Source organism: Salvelinus fontinalis, chromosome 2, assembly GCF_029448725.1.
Source record: "Salvelinus fontinalis isolate EN_2023a chromosome 2, ASM2944872v1, whole genome shotgun sequence".
In the NCBI taxonomy this organism is placed as follows: Eukaryota; Metazoa; Chordata; class Actinopteri; order Salmoniformes; family Salmonidae; genus Salvelinus; species Salvelinus fontinalis.
Window position 1 is genome coordinate 87,177,259 of NC_074666.1, and position 14,061 is coordinate 87,191,319.

At 42.6% G+C, this 14,061-nt stretch overlaps 1 protein-coding gene across 1 annotated transcript; it reads left to right on the plus strand.

Moving 5' to 3' along the window:
• Positions 1–3,508: 3,508 nt before the first annotated feature.
• On the plus strand, positions 3,509–13,361 carry LOC129830463 (G-protein coupled estrogen receptor 1-like). Its single transcript, XM_055893066.1, has 2 exons — positions 3,509–3,721; positions 10,930–13,361. The coding sequence occupies exon 2, from the start codon at positions 11,747–11,749 to the stop codon at positions 12,851–12,853; it is 1,107 nt and encodes a 368-aa protein (XP_055749041.1). The 5' UTR covers positions 3,509–3,721; positions 10,930–11,746; the 3' UTR covers positions 12,854–13,361.
• Positions 13,362–14,061: the final 700 nt, after the last annotated feature.

Here is a 14,061-nt window from a genome sequence, read left to right on the forward strand (position 1 = left end):
ACTGGTGAACTTCACAAAATAGATGGCATCATGGGGATGGAAAATTATGTGGATATATTGAAGCAACATCTCAAGTTATCAGTCAGGAAGTTAAAGCTTGGTCGCAAATGGGTCTTCCAAATAGACAATGATGTGGCAAAATGGCTTAGGGACAACAAAGTCAAGGTATTGGAATGGCCATCACAAAGTCCTGACCTCAATCCTATAGAGAATTTGTGGGCAGAACTGAAAAAGTGTGTGCGAGCAAGGAGGCCTACAAACCTGACTAGGTTACACCAACTCTGTCAGGAGGAATGGGCCAAAATTCAACCAACTTATTGTGGGAAGCTTGTGGAAGGCTACCCGAAATGTTTGACCCAAGTTAAACAATTTTAATGGCAATGCTACCAAATACTAATTTAGTTTATGTAAACTTCTGACCCACTGGGAATGTGATGAAAGAAATAAAAGCTGAAATAAACTATTCTCTCTACTATTATTGTGACATTTCACATTCTTAAAATAAAGTGGTGATCCTAACTGACCTAGACAGGGAATCTTTACTGCGATTAAATGTCAGGAAATGTGAAAAACGGAGTTTAAATGTATTTGGCTAAGGTGTATGTAAACTTCCGACTTAAACTGTAGATTTTCTATTCTAGGTGGATTTTTGGCTGCTCTGCTCTGCTAAGACATCCAAATGGGAATAGTTGCGTAAATGCAGAATGAGAGGATGTTGTTTAGAGATGCTACAGCTGAGAGAAGAGGGTAAATTCCTCTGAGTTTGTATGATGTAGTTTTGGTCATGATCCATTCAATGGTAATAAAGTAAAGGATAGGAGAGATGAGTGACCCTGGCCTGTCTCACTCCAGACTGCACAGTGAACCACTTAGAGAGGATACTGCCAAAGTGAATATACATGAAGAGGTCCAGAAACTGATTCTCCAATAGAAATCCCTATCATGTCTGTAGTCGATGTCATAGCGACTTTAGCTAGCTAAGCTCATGCACAGAAACACGCTATCGGGTCTAACGGTCATGCAGGCTGTCAAATCAAAGGGACTCCTTCGATATAAAGCTGTTTTTGACAGAAATTAGAACATATCGCTTTCACAAGGTTGTTTTAATAACATGATGAGCTACTTTACATTGTCTTGAATCTAGGTTGTGCCTTCACAGAAAAGTAACTACTAAGGAAGACAATTTTCTTTCTCCCAATGACTCCACAAACCCCACATTGGTCACTTGGAACTCTGGGTGTGAAAATTCGTTGGTATTGCCTATAATGACTCTGCATTTGAAGTAGTCGAAAACATGTCCATGATTGTAACAATACCATAGATACTCAGAATCTGTGGAGAGATCATACATATATCCCATCCTTGTCATGTGGAGAATCCTGCTTGCTCCTGCCTTAGCTTGGTGTCAATGGCTAACTCCATACATACATTTTCAGTAAAGCAGAATAAAAAATGATTGATTCCGCATTACTCCTAAACTGGGCTTCAAGTCGCACTCCAGTCTCTGTTTCATTGCATTTATCACCTGATTTACTTAACAAAAGGCACATCTCAAGGTGGTCCAGATATCCTCATGACTTGGCACAAGTGAAGGGTTCGGACTTTCCTCTTTTGTTCTCTATTGCTCCTCTATTGTTCCTCAAGCAAGGGGGAGGCCAATGACATCACATTAGCTAATCACATTAGCCTACGTTAGCTTAACCATCCTGTGGGGAGGGACACCGATCCTGTAGAGGTTAATTAAGGCTTAAACATCCTTCTTTAACCTGTCTCCTTCCCTTCATCTACACTGACTGAAGTGGATTTAACAACTGACATTAATAAAGGATCATAGCTTTCATCTGGATTCACCTGGTCAGTCTATGTCAGAAAGAGCAGGTGTTCATAATGTTTTGTACACTCAGTGTATAATTTAGTGTGGAAATAGTTTGTTTATGCCAACAGGATCTTTGTGTTTGCCTGTGCATCTGTACTGAGATCAGTTACACAATGCATAAAGAAATAAGCCCCCTGTGAAGAAGAGCTTCCTGTTTTGGTGTCAAGGCCAAAATGAGCAGCATCAGTCTGCCTGCCTCAGATACACGGTGCAAATGGCAATGTAGAACAGTTAGTATGGTAGTTACATGAGCAGTTCCGTTCCATCCACCAGATGGCCATATCTAAACACAGACTGGCTCTGTACACTGTCAAATAGCTCAGCTGTCACAGAGGCACTACACTATCCACCATCAACCGCAATAAGAAGAGGGACACAGTCATAGTATATTTAATAATATCTTCAATTGGGTCTACTGTCTGTGACTGTCTGTGACTGACTGTCTGTGACTCACTTGCTGACATTGAGGACCAACCTCACAGGAAGTGTTCAACTATAAGCCTCATCTAAGCATCATCTGGTGTCCATCCCTCTCTTTCTCTCACTCCCCCCTTTTCTCTCGTCAAAATGTATTCTGCTCGTAGGTTAATTCTCTTCCCTCCTTTTTGCTTTCTCTCTTTACTCCTCCTTTTTTTCTCATCTTGATAACAAAGCTGTGTTGAAGAAACCAGAAGCCTCTAAAGGGCATCAAATGTAATTATGAGGAGAATGGGGCAAACTCACAACTCACTTTGCTTTTAATACATAGCGGGGTCAACTATTACCTGTAAAATACAAGTAAGCCATGCTTGGCTGTCCTCATTTGGCCTCTTGAAAAAATATCTGTTTATAGTCATGGGTGTTCACTAACAATTATCTTCTAATCTATGAGTATCCTATACAAAAACAGTTAGTGACTAAAACGTTTTGTGATTGAGAGCTCTGCGTACCCTTTTGGGCCTAACAAATCTATTACAGTGTACCGCCTGGTAAGCTTTCTTATCATCTGTGTTTCCCTTGGAAGCAGGCTGGTAAAAGTGGCATCAGTGGTATTTACTGGAGTTCCACATTAAAGCCACTCATGCCAGATTCCCTCCAGTTGGACCCAGTTAGGCTGTCCTATGCCAAATGTTTTTCAGTGCTTTTCGGAACTAGTGAAAAATGTTCACTATGCAATGGAAACATTAAACAGATCTGCTGTGAACAGGATGTCAATGCAAACTCCTTTGAGAGGCATAACTAAGAGGAATGAGGTATATGCCTATAAAGTATATACAGTATAGTGATGTATGACTATGACCTTATACGAACGATATACTGTATTCTCTGACGGGATGTGTACAGCGCTGTGTTTTCCTTGCTCAGACTAGATGGACTCTACAGATGAGGCTGTTTTCTCAAGCTACTGTCTATAGACTATGTACATAGAGACCTGGGCCAAGATACATCTGGAACCTTTAGAAGATCCCATAGCATCCACACACCTGTCTGGGTTAATAATTAGGTCACGGAACCTGAACGCCTGAATGCTTTGAGCAATTTTAGGTAGGGTTCAGGGAGAGAGGTGTGAGGGAGGAGGGGAGAGGAGGAGGAGGGGGTAGATGAGTGAAGGAACAAGCATGGTCACAAACACAGCAAGTTTCATGAGGGAGGAGGTCTAGTGTTTGCGTTTGCTTGTGCGCTCTCTCCTCCTCTTCTTCTGGCTCCTCTCTCTCTCTCCCTCTCTCCCTGGGTTGGGGTGAACAGCAGGTGGCGCAGGCAGTGAGTGCAGCCTCAGCTGGACATGGGGATTAGAAATCGGTGACAATCCACTGACTTCTGCACGGGAGTTTCACGCTGGATGGACAACAAGCCCACCACGGAAAAGTAAGTGGTTTTCTCTGCTCTCCATCCCTGTGTGATATCGTAGCTGTTTTATAACTATTACAGAGTTGAAGAAAATAAATAGTCTCAGATATTAGAAGGAGAAGGTGCAAACTTGAATTGGATGGGAGGTTTCAATAGATCAGGACCAGAGATGAATGGGATTTTTCCTCTGCTCATTGTCAGATTTAATTTCACTTCAATGGTGTTACAAACGAGACAGTTCAAGTTGTTATTTTCAGATTTAAGATTGTGTATAAAATGGGAGGACGTTAAAGAGTCCATTCTATAAAAGAAAATTAACATGTGTAGCCTGGTGTGGATAAGCTGCCTGTTGCTTTTGGGGTTGATGGACCATTTGTACCTTCATGCTCAGTGAACAGAAAGTGATTTGTGATGTATAATGTATATTTATCCGCTCTTAATTTTTCCACACTAACCTACATGTCTGAACTGGTAGATTGACATCCTGTTCCCCTAGAGAGACAGGAAGCTGTCAAGTCTCATGTCTCATTACCACCATGCATCTCTTCTTCTGTCCACAACAAAATAACCCCTCCTTAGTTTCTAGAGATCGATGCCCAGCTTGATTGCAATAGGCCATTGGGGGAGCTTTTTGCCTGGTGCTTAATCTTTTTAGCTGGCTTATAAATGGGGTGTTATGACAAAAGCTGTATAATAACGCAAAATGGGGTCACCAGCCTTGCTTATAGACAGTGCAGATGGAGGATAAACAAATTACATATCAAGCCAATTAATACAGATAGAATGCCTCACATCATTCTGCTTCAGGCTATAAAAGTCTTCCTGGTAACAGGAGTTTTCATGTATGACTGTACTAAACGAAATAAAGGGTCAAATAAAATGTACCAGTATGTTTATCTTTGAATTATACAACTGCCTTTATAAGGGAATTATATTCATCTTAGCTTTCCTAATGTGGGTCCTGTTGATTCCTGATCAGCCATCCATCTTGGTCCATATCAAAATAAAGACCCCATGTCTAATCTAAGTGGGCTGGCATGTCTTTCTACACTTATCTGCCTTCTAGGACTGCCAGTGGCATTTCATTGGCAATATGTTCCAAAACCATCACAGCAGTTTGAGGCTGAATTGTGGAAACGTTAGATGATGTATTGCTCTAAGTGTCAAATCCTTCATTCTGCTGGAAGTCAAAACAGACAGTCAAAGTTTGTTTGCCAAAGGATAATGGTAATATACTGCATGGTTGGGTTAGCAAGGCTTCCTGGATGTTTCTCAGATGGCTCAGAGGCTATTCTCCCTGTGAGATGAGATCCCTATGTCTCATTTATCCAGTTAAAAAAAAAAATGTCCTGTGCCTACATGCTTCATGGCTGAGATATGGCTGTGAAAGCCGGCACTCAGGGGAGAGGAGGCAGCATTAATATTGCAGAGGTTTTCCTTTTTGTAAATGAAAAGACTGAGGGTGTGAACGCATGCTAAAGGTCAAGGTTCCCTCTGCACTGATGGAAAACAGGCAACGGGAAGTGTCAGGATATTATTTACACTGTAAAGGGGTTGCTGTGAATTGAACAGTAAGTTACAGGCAGCAAAGAAGCATGTAAGTTACTGTATTTCATATTGCATATACCACATACCAATTAAATTGGTATGTGGTATATTACTAATAGGTGGAACAAATATAGCCTCTTACAAGGCACGCCTCAAAATATTTTAATGAGCCGGAAACAACAATACCATGTACCTAGTAGTGGCTAAAAGGGTTATGACGCTCCAAAAAATACAGTCAGGGATGGATTACAGTACCATTCGAAATACAGCAATTCTTTCCCCTCCTGCATAATTTTCTCACAATGCACCATAATTTACAATATGCTGCAGTAAAAGGTTTCATGGTATTTTCCTGTTGATAATTGTAACGCTCGTCGGAAGAAGTGGACCAAGGTGCAGCGTGGTACGTGTTCATGATTCTTTATTAAATCCGAACTCCAAACAAAACAACAAAAGAACAACGAACGTCACGTTCCGTGCTAACAAAAAACAACATCCCACAACCTAAGGTTGCAAAACAGGCTGCCTAAGTATGATTCCCAATCAGAGACAACGATAGACAGCTGTCCCTGATTGAGAAACATACCCGGCCAAAACATAGAAACACAAAACCTAGAAATAAAGAACATAGAATGCCCACCCAAATCACACCGTGACCAAACCAAATAGAGACAATAAAAGTCTCTCTAAGGTCAGGGCGTGACAATAATATCCAAAAATGACCATATAACTTAGTTTTCCTTTACAGTGTAGCTTAGACTATTATTTAGCTAAGATCAACATGGATAAATGAACATTGGGATAATGTGCAAAACAGTCAGGGTTAGATTAGTGTTGTATTTTTGTAAATAACAGCTGGTGCACGATATCTAAGGAAGTCTCAAGGTTTTGCTCACCTGAGGTAGAGTATCTCATGACAAGCTGTAGACCACACTATCTACCAAGAGACTTTTCATCTGTATTTTTCAAAGCTGTCTACAAACCACCACAGACTGAGGCTGGCACTAAGACCGCACTCAATGAGCTGTATTCTGCCATAAGCAAACAGAAAAACGCTCACCCAGAGGTGGCTCTCCTAGTGGCCGGGGACTTTAATGCAGGAAACTTAAATCGGTCCTAAAAAATTTCTATCAGCATGTTAAATGTGCAACCAGAGGGATAAAAACTCTTTACCATCTTTATTCCACACACAGGGACTCATACAAAGCTCTCCCTCGCCCTCCATTTGGCAAATCTGACCATAATTCTATCCTCCTGATTCCTGCTTACAAGCAAAAATTAAAGCAGGAAGCACCAGTGACTCGATCAATAAAAAAGTGGTCAGATGAAGCATATGCCAAGCTGCAGGACTGTTTTGCTAGCACAGACTGGAATATGTTCTGGGATTTCTCCAATGGCATTGAGTTGTACACCACATCAGTCATTGGCTTCATCAATAAGTGCATTGATGACATTGTACCCACAGTGACCGTACGTACATACCCCAACCAGAAGCCATGGATTACAGGCAAAATCTGCACTGAGCTAAAGGCTAGAGCTGCCGCTTTCAAGGAGCGGGACTCTAACCCGGAAGCTTATAAGAAATCCCGCTATGCCCTCCGACGAACCATCAAACAGGCAAAGCCTCAAAACAGGAATAAGATAAAATCATCCTACATCGGCTCTGACGCTCGTCGGATTTGGGAAACCATTAAAGACTACAAAGGGAAGCACACTGGAGAACTGCTCATTGACATGAGCCTACCAGACGAGCTAAACTACTTCTATGCTCACTTCGAGGCAAATAACACCGAAACATGCATGAGAGCGTGCGGGTAAGACCTTTAAACAGGTCAACATTCACAAGGCCACAGGGCCAGATGGATTACCAGGACGTGTACTGGGAGCATGCGCTGACCAACTGGCAAGTGTCTTCACTGATATTTTCCACCTCTCCCTGTCCGAGTCTGTAATACCAACATGTTTTAACTTCTCTGCGCTACGGATCCCTTTAGCGGGATCATTTTCCTAACCAACCGCTGAATTACAGGGCGCAAAATATTACTAACAATATTTATAATCATGCAATCACAAGTAAAACACAGCTTAGCTTGTTGTTTATCCACCTATTGTGTCAGATTTTGAAAATATGCTTTGCATCGAAAGCAATCCAAGCTTTTGTGAGTGTATCAATCAATGCTACAACAGCTAGCCCCAAATTAGCATGGTCACGAAAGTCAGAAAAGCAATAAAATTTATCACTACCTTTGATAATCTTCGGATGTTTGCACTCACGAGACTCCCAGTTACACAATAAATGTTATTTTTGTTTGATAAATATTACTTTTATAACAAAAAAACGCAATTTGGGTTGCGCGTTATGTTCAGAAAACCAAAGCCTCGTTCCGTTCGACGAAAATTCCAAAAAGCATCCGTAATGTTCGTAGAAACATGTCAAATGTTTTTTATAATCAATTCTTAGGTTGTTTTTAACAAACATAATCGATAATATTTCAACCGGACCGTAACCTATTCAATAAAAGAGAGAAAGAAAATGGAGAGCTACCCCTCTCGCGCGCAGGAACTAATCACAGGACACCTGACTATTTTTGAGAAATCTCGCTCATTTTTCAAAATAAAAGCCTGAAACGATGTCTAAAGCCTGGTCACAGCCTGAGGAAGCCATTGGGAAAGGAATCTGGCTGATACCCCTTTAAATGGAAGAAAGACGGGCCAGGAAACACAGATTTAAAAAAATAAAAAATAAAAAAACACTTCCGGGTTAGATTTTCTCAGGTTTTTGCCTGCAGAATCAGTGTTGTTATACTCACAGACAATATTTTGACAGTTTTGGAAACTTTGGAGTGTTTTCTATCCCAATCTGTAAATTATATGTATATTCTACGATCTGGACCTGAGAAATAGTCTGTTTACCTTGGGAACGTTATTTAAAAATATAAAAAAATCTGACCCCTAGCGTCAAGAGGTTATTTAGCAGACCACCATAGTCCCTGTGCCCAAGAACACTAAGGTAGCCTGCCTAAATGACTATCCGACTACATGTCTGTAGCCATGAAACGCTTTGAAAGGCTGGTTATGGCTCACATCAACACCATTATACCAAAAACCCTAGACCCACTCCAATTTGCATACCGCACCAATAGATCCACAGATGATGGAATATCTATTGCACTCCACACTGCCCTTTCCCCCCTGAACAAAAGGAACACCTATGTGAGAATGCTATTCATTGATTACAGCTCAGCGTTCAACACCATGGTGCCCTCAAAGCTCATCAATAAGCTAAGGACCCTGGGACTAAACACGTCCCTCTGCAACTGGATCCTGGACTTCCTGACAGACCGCCCCCAGGTGGTAAGGGTAGGGAACAACACATCTGCCACGCTGATCCTCAACACAGAGGCCCCTCAGGGGTGCGTGCTCAGTCTCTTCCTGTACTCCCTGTTTACTCATGACTGCACGGCCAGGCACGACTCCAACACCATCATTAAGTTTGCCGATGACACAACAGTGGTAGGCCTGATCACCGACAACGACGAGACAAACTATAGGGAGGAGGTCAGAGACCTGGCCTTGTGGTGCCAGGATAACAACCTCTCCCTCAACTTGATCAAGACAAAAGAGAGCACGCCCCCATTCTCATCGACGGGGCTGTAGTGGAGCAGGTTGAGAGCTTCAAGTTCCTTGGTGTAACAAACTAACATGGTCCAAACACACCAAGACAGTTGCGAAGAGGGCACGACAAAACCTATTCCCCCTCAGGAGACAGAAAAGATTTGGCATGGGTCCTCAGATCCTCAAAAGGTCCTACAGCTGCACCATCAAGAGCATCCTGACTGGTTGCATCACTGCCTGGTATGGCAACTGCTCGTCCTCCGACCGCAAGGCACTACAGAGGGTAGTGCGTACGGCCCAGTACATCACTGGGGCAAAGCTTCTTGCCATCCAGAACCTCTATATCAGGCGGTGTCAGAGGAAGGCCCTAAATATTGTCAAAGACCCCAGTCACCCTAGTCATAAACTGTTCTCTCTGCTACTGCACGGCAAGTGGTACCGGAGCACCAAGTCTAGGTCCAAGACGCTTCTAAACAGCTTTTACCCCCAAGCCATAAGACTCCTGAACATCTAATTAAATGGCTACCAAGACTATTTGCATTTGTCCCCCTCTTTTACACCGCTGCTACACTCTGTTGTTATTATCTATGCATAGTCACTTTAATAACTCTACCTACATGTATATATTACTTCAATTACCTCGACTAACCAGTGCCCCCGCACATTGACTCTGTACCTGTACCCCCCTGCATATAGTCTTACTATTGTTATTTTACTGCTGCTCTTTAATGACTTGTTCCTTTTATTTCTTATTCTTATTCGATAATGTTTATTTTTTTATTTTTTTAACTGCATTGTTGGTTAGGGGCTCGTAAGTAAGAATTTCACTGTGAAGTACCTATTGTACTCGGCGCATGTGACTAAGAAAATTTGATTTGACTTTGATTTGAGATTGATCTAATAGCTTTGTGACTCTAAATAAATTACTGTACATTATCTGTTATCAATAATAAAACTAAGCAAATGTAAAGTGAAGAAAAAACTGCGACTGGAACGAGCTGCAGCAAACACTCAAACTGGACAGTTTTATCTCAATCTCTTCCTTCAAAGACTCAATCCTGGACACTCTTCCTGACAGTTGTGGCTGCTTTGCGTGATGTATTGTTGTCTCTACCTTCTTGCCCTTTGTGTTGTTGTCTGTGCCCAATAATGTTTGTACCCTGTTTTGTGCTGCTACCACGTTATGCTGCTGCCATGTTTTGTTGCTACCATGTTGTTGTCATGTTGTGTTGCTACCATGCTGTTTTGTCATGTGTTGCTGGCATGCTATGTTGTTGTCTCTTTATGTAGTGTTGTGTTGTCTCTCTTGTCGTGATGTGTGCTTTGTCCTATATTTTTATTTTTAATCCCAGCCCCTGTCCCCGCAGGAGGCCTTTTGCCTTTTGGTAGGCTGTCATTGTAAATAAGAATTTGTTCTTAACTGACTTGCCTAGTTAAATAAAGGTTAAGTGTATAAAACATTGATTGAACATTGATTTATGAAATGTCTTTACTGCGTCACTGTTTAGGAAAATAAACATATCATCTCACGGATTAATGATATTTGCTTATCAAGAATATAACAAGGGCTGTCTCTTACTTGTATAGAAATCATGTGCCCTGCTCTAGCCAAAACATCAGATTTAGAATGGTTTTGTTCAATATTAATTAGCTCAAAATCTATTTTCCCACCATCCCACCAATTAATAAAAATTACGTCTGGAGCAGGCTGATAGACTGAACTAGGATTGGCTGAAGATTTCAAAGCAGCTGGTTTTCAATGAATCTGTTTAAGCCTGAGAATGTGCATTTTAATGTCCTTTGGTAACCACCAACGAACTTCGTCTCATCTCGGAATTAGTAGAGACAAACTGTTGAGTTCAACCATCATATATGATTGATTGCTGTGTATACAGTTCGACACCAGTAAATCATTTTACCTGAGATGAAACCTCTGGTCCTTTGGAGTTTGATATGTGCTCAGTCACTAGACAGACAATCAGACATATGCCATTTGAACAAAGGCTGCTGAGCACCTAATCCTTCTTTCATGTAATGACTTTCTTCTTCTGTCTTCTCCACAGCTCAGGTGTCACAGCAATAGCGTCACAGGCTGAGGTTGGGTGAATAAACATGCACATGGACTGGATGAGAAAAGCCAGCACTGGAATCAGAACGTGTGAAAAACAAACTGCTCAAAAAAAGAGAAAGAAGCAAAGTCCCTAAGTACATGTTGGTCCTTAGGTTGGACCACATGGATCATGTAAGCCCTTAGGTTGAACCACATGGATCATGTAAGCCCTTAGGTTGAACCACATGGATCATGTAAGCCCTTAGGTTGGACCACATGGATCATGTAAGCCCTTAGGTTGAACCACATGGATCATGTAAGCCCTTAGGTTGAACCACATGGATCATGTAAGCCCTTAGGTTGAACCACATGGATCATGTAAGCCCTTAGGTTGAACCACATGGATCATGTAAGCCCTTAGGTTGAACCACATGGATCATGTAAGCCCTTAGGTTGAACCACATTGATCATGTAAGCCCTTAGGTTGAACCACATGGATCATGTAAGCCCTTAGGTTGAACCACATGGATCATGTAAGCCCTTAGGTTGAACCACATGGATCATGTAAGCCCTAGCAGCCTCTGCCGATAAGGGGTGATATCAAAACATGGAGGTGCTGCTCTGTGTCTGTACCCTCTGTCATCTATTGCTAGGAAAACCTTGATTGCTAGGCTATTGCTAGGCAAACATGGGGTCAGACAACCCTTAAACTATTTATATATTTATAAGAACTGACTTCTGTCAGCATGCAAATGGAGCATAGATGAGAGAACCTTTTGAGACAGAGAATCGGGCACTGACAAGATTGAAATATGTAGGCTATATGACCTATGATTCAAGACCTTCAAAGCAAAGACACAGGCAGTATGGAAGTGCAGACCACCTCTCTGGTTCAGGTATATGTCAACGGTACGGAGCAACTAAACACCTCATACGACTACAACGTCACGGACACGTCTGAGAACCCAGAGACCTATCAGTTCTATACCATCGGCCTCTTCCTCTCCTGCCTCTACACCATCCTCCTCTTTCCCATCGGCTTCATTGGGAATATACTCATCCTGGTGGTCAACCTCAACCACAGGGAGAAGATGACCATCCCGGACCTCTACTTTGTCAACCTGGCGGTCGCAGACCTCATCCTAGTGGCAGACTCCCTCATCGAGGTCTTCAACCTCAATGAAAAGTACTATGAGTACGCTGTTCTGTGTACCTTCATGTCCTTATTCCTGCAGGTCAACATGTACAGCAGCATCTTTTTCCTGACATGGATGAGCTTTGACCGCTACGTGGCTCTGGCCAGCTCCATGAGCAGTAGTCCTCTGAGGACCATGCAGCACGCCAAGCTCAGCTGCAGCCTTATCTGGATGGCCTCCATCTTGGCTACGCTGCTCCCCTTCACCATCGTCCAGACCCAGCACCGCGGCGAGGTGCACTTCTGCTTCGCCAACGTCTTTGAGATCCAGTGGTTAGAGGTGACCATCGGCTTCCTGGTGCCCTTCTCCGTCATTGGCCTGTGCTACTCGCTGATCGTGCGTATCTTGATGCGGGCGCAGAAGCACCGGGGCCTGTGGCCTCGCAGACAGAAGGCCCTGAGGATGATCGGGGTGGTGGTGCTGGTGTTCTTCATCTGCTGGCTGCCTGAGAACATCTTTATCAGCATCCAGCTGCTGCATGGCACGGACGACCCGGCCCAGCGCAGCACCTTCAGCGGCCACCTGTGGCACGACTACCCGCTGACGGGCCACATCGTCAACCTGGCCGCCTTCTCCAACAGCTGCCTCAACCCCATTATCTACAGCTTCCTGGGGGAGACCTTCAGGGACAAGCTAAGACTCTTCATCAAGCAGAAGGCCAGCTGGTCCGTGCTCTACCGCTTCTGCCACCACACCCTAGATTTACACATACCTGTGAGGAGTGAGGTGTCGGAGGTGTGATGCTGCAGGATCAGCAACATCTTTGTATGAAAGGTTTGGATGTAACAGAACTCCAGGGGGGAGGAAGAGCTATGTGCTGCTGTGTCTACCCAGCAGGATCCTGGGAATTGTCTTCATGACACACTCAAGGCTTCCAGAATTCAGCTTCTTATAAGTGGTAGAGATACCATGGAGGAAAACTGAAACTGACCATAAGGCAGCCATTTCTTCTCCTGTAAGTGTGGTTGGAGAACACACTGTGTATCTACATGTCATTAGATATAAATAATGAGATCAGGGTATTAAATAGACATTTGGAAAATGGAGAAGGCAAATTGATGAAAATACCAGGTTTGGTGTTCTTTCAATGTCTTCTCTTCGCTTATCAAAAGACAAAGTCATTATTCTAATGTAACAAAGCTATACCTGTCATGAAACCACAACAATCTACTCAGAGAAATGGCGGTGAGGGAACAAATTAAAACAGACACATCAAAGGGACCAGTGACTTGCTTCTCCTTGACCCCAGTGTGGTACACTGTACACTGTATACTGCTCAGAACTGTTTGGGTAACCCATAAGACTGCTAGACACACCTGTTGTCGGATCGTTTTTTATGTACTGACAATTCACTGCATGTCCTTTTCTTTGTTTGCCTGTGCAAGCAATTGTCCACTAACACCACTTTTATTTAAATAAATAAAATAAACGTTTGTTTTTTAGGAAGCTGTTGAGAAGCTCTTTGCTGACTTAGTACTGACAACCATAAGTGTATTACAAAAAGTGGAAGTAAAAGACATGATATGCCTTCCACAAATCTAAACAAATCCTATTTTTACATATGAAAACAAATTGTAGGTGGTGACCTGCTGCATGCGCCCAGACGTCAGGAAAGCTTCTTCACCTTTGATTTTCTCCTATGTTTACAGAATTCATTTGAAATGTTTTTAACAAAAATATTCTTCAAATCAAGGTAGATAGCAAAGGAAACATGAATATTCCTTTTCCTCAAGCATACACAAACAGTTGTGTGCCAGTGCCTTCAGTATTTGGAGAACGCTAAATATATCTAGTCAAGACCGATACTCATTCTAAAGACGGATGTTATCCACAGTATTATGACCCTAGTTGTCAACTCCTGTTAGCCCGAGGCAGAAACAAGGAGGCAGGTGTTGTTCGGAGCGGAGGAGATGGGACTATATGTAAACACATTACTCAGTGAAGACGAC

Excerpts from the sequence above, each read along its gene's own strand:
- LOC129830463 (XM_055893066.1), top strand. The coding sequence starts at position 11,747 with ATGATTCAAGACCTTCAAAGCAAAGACACAGGCAGTATGGAAGTGCAG.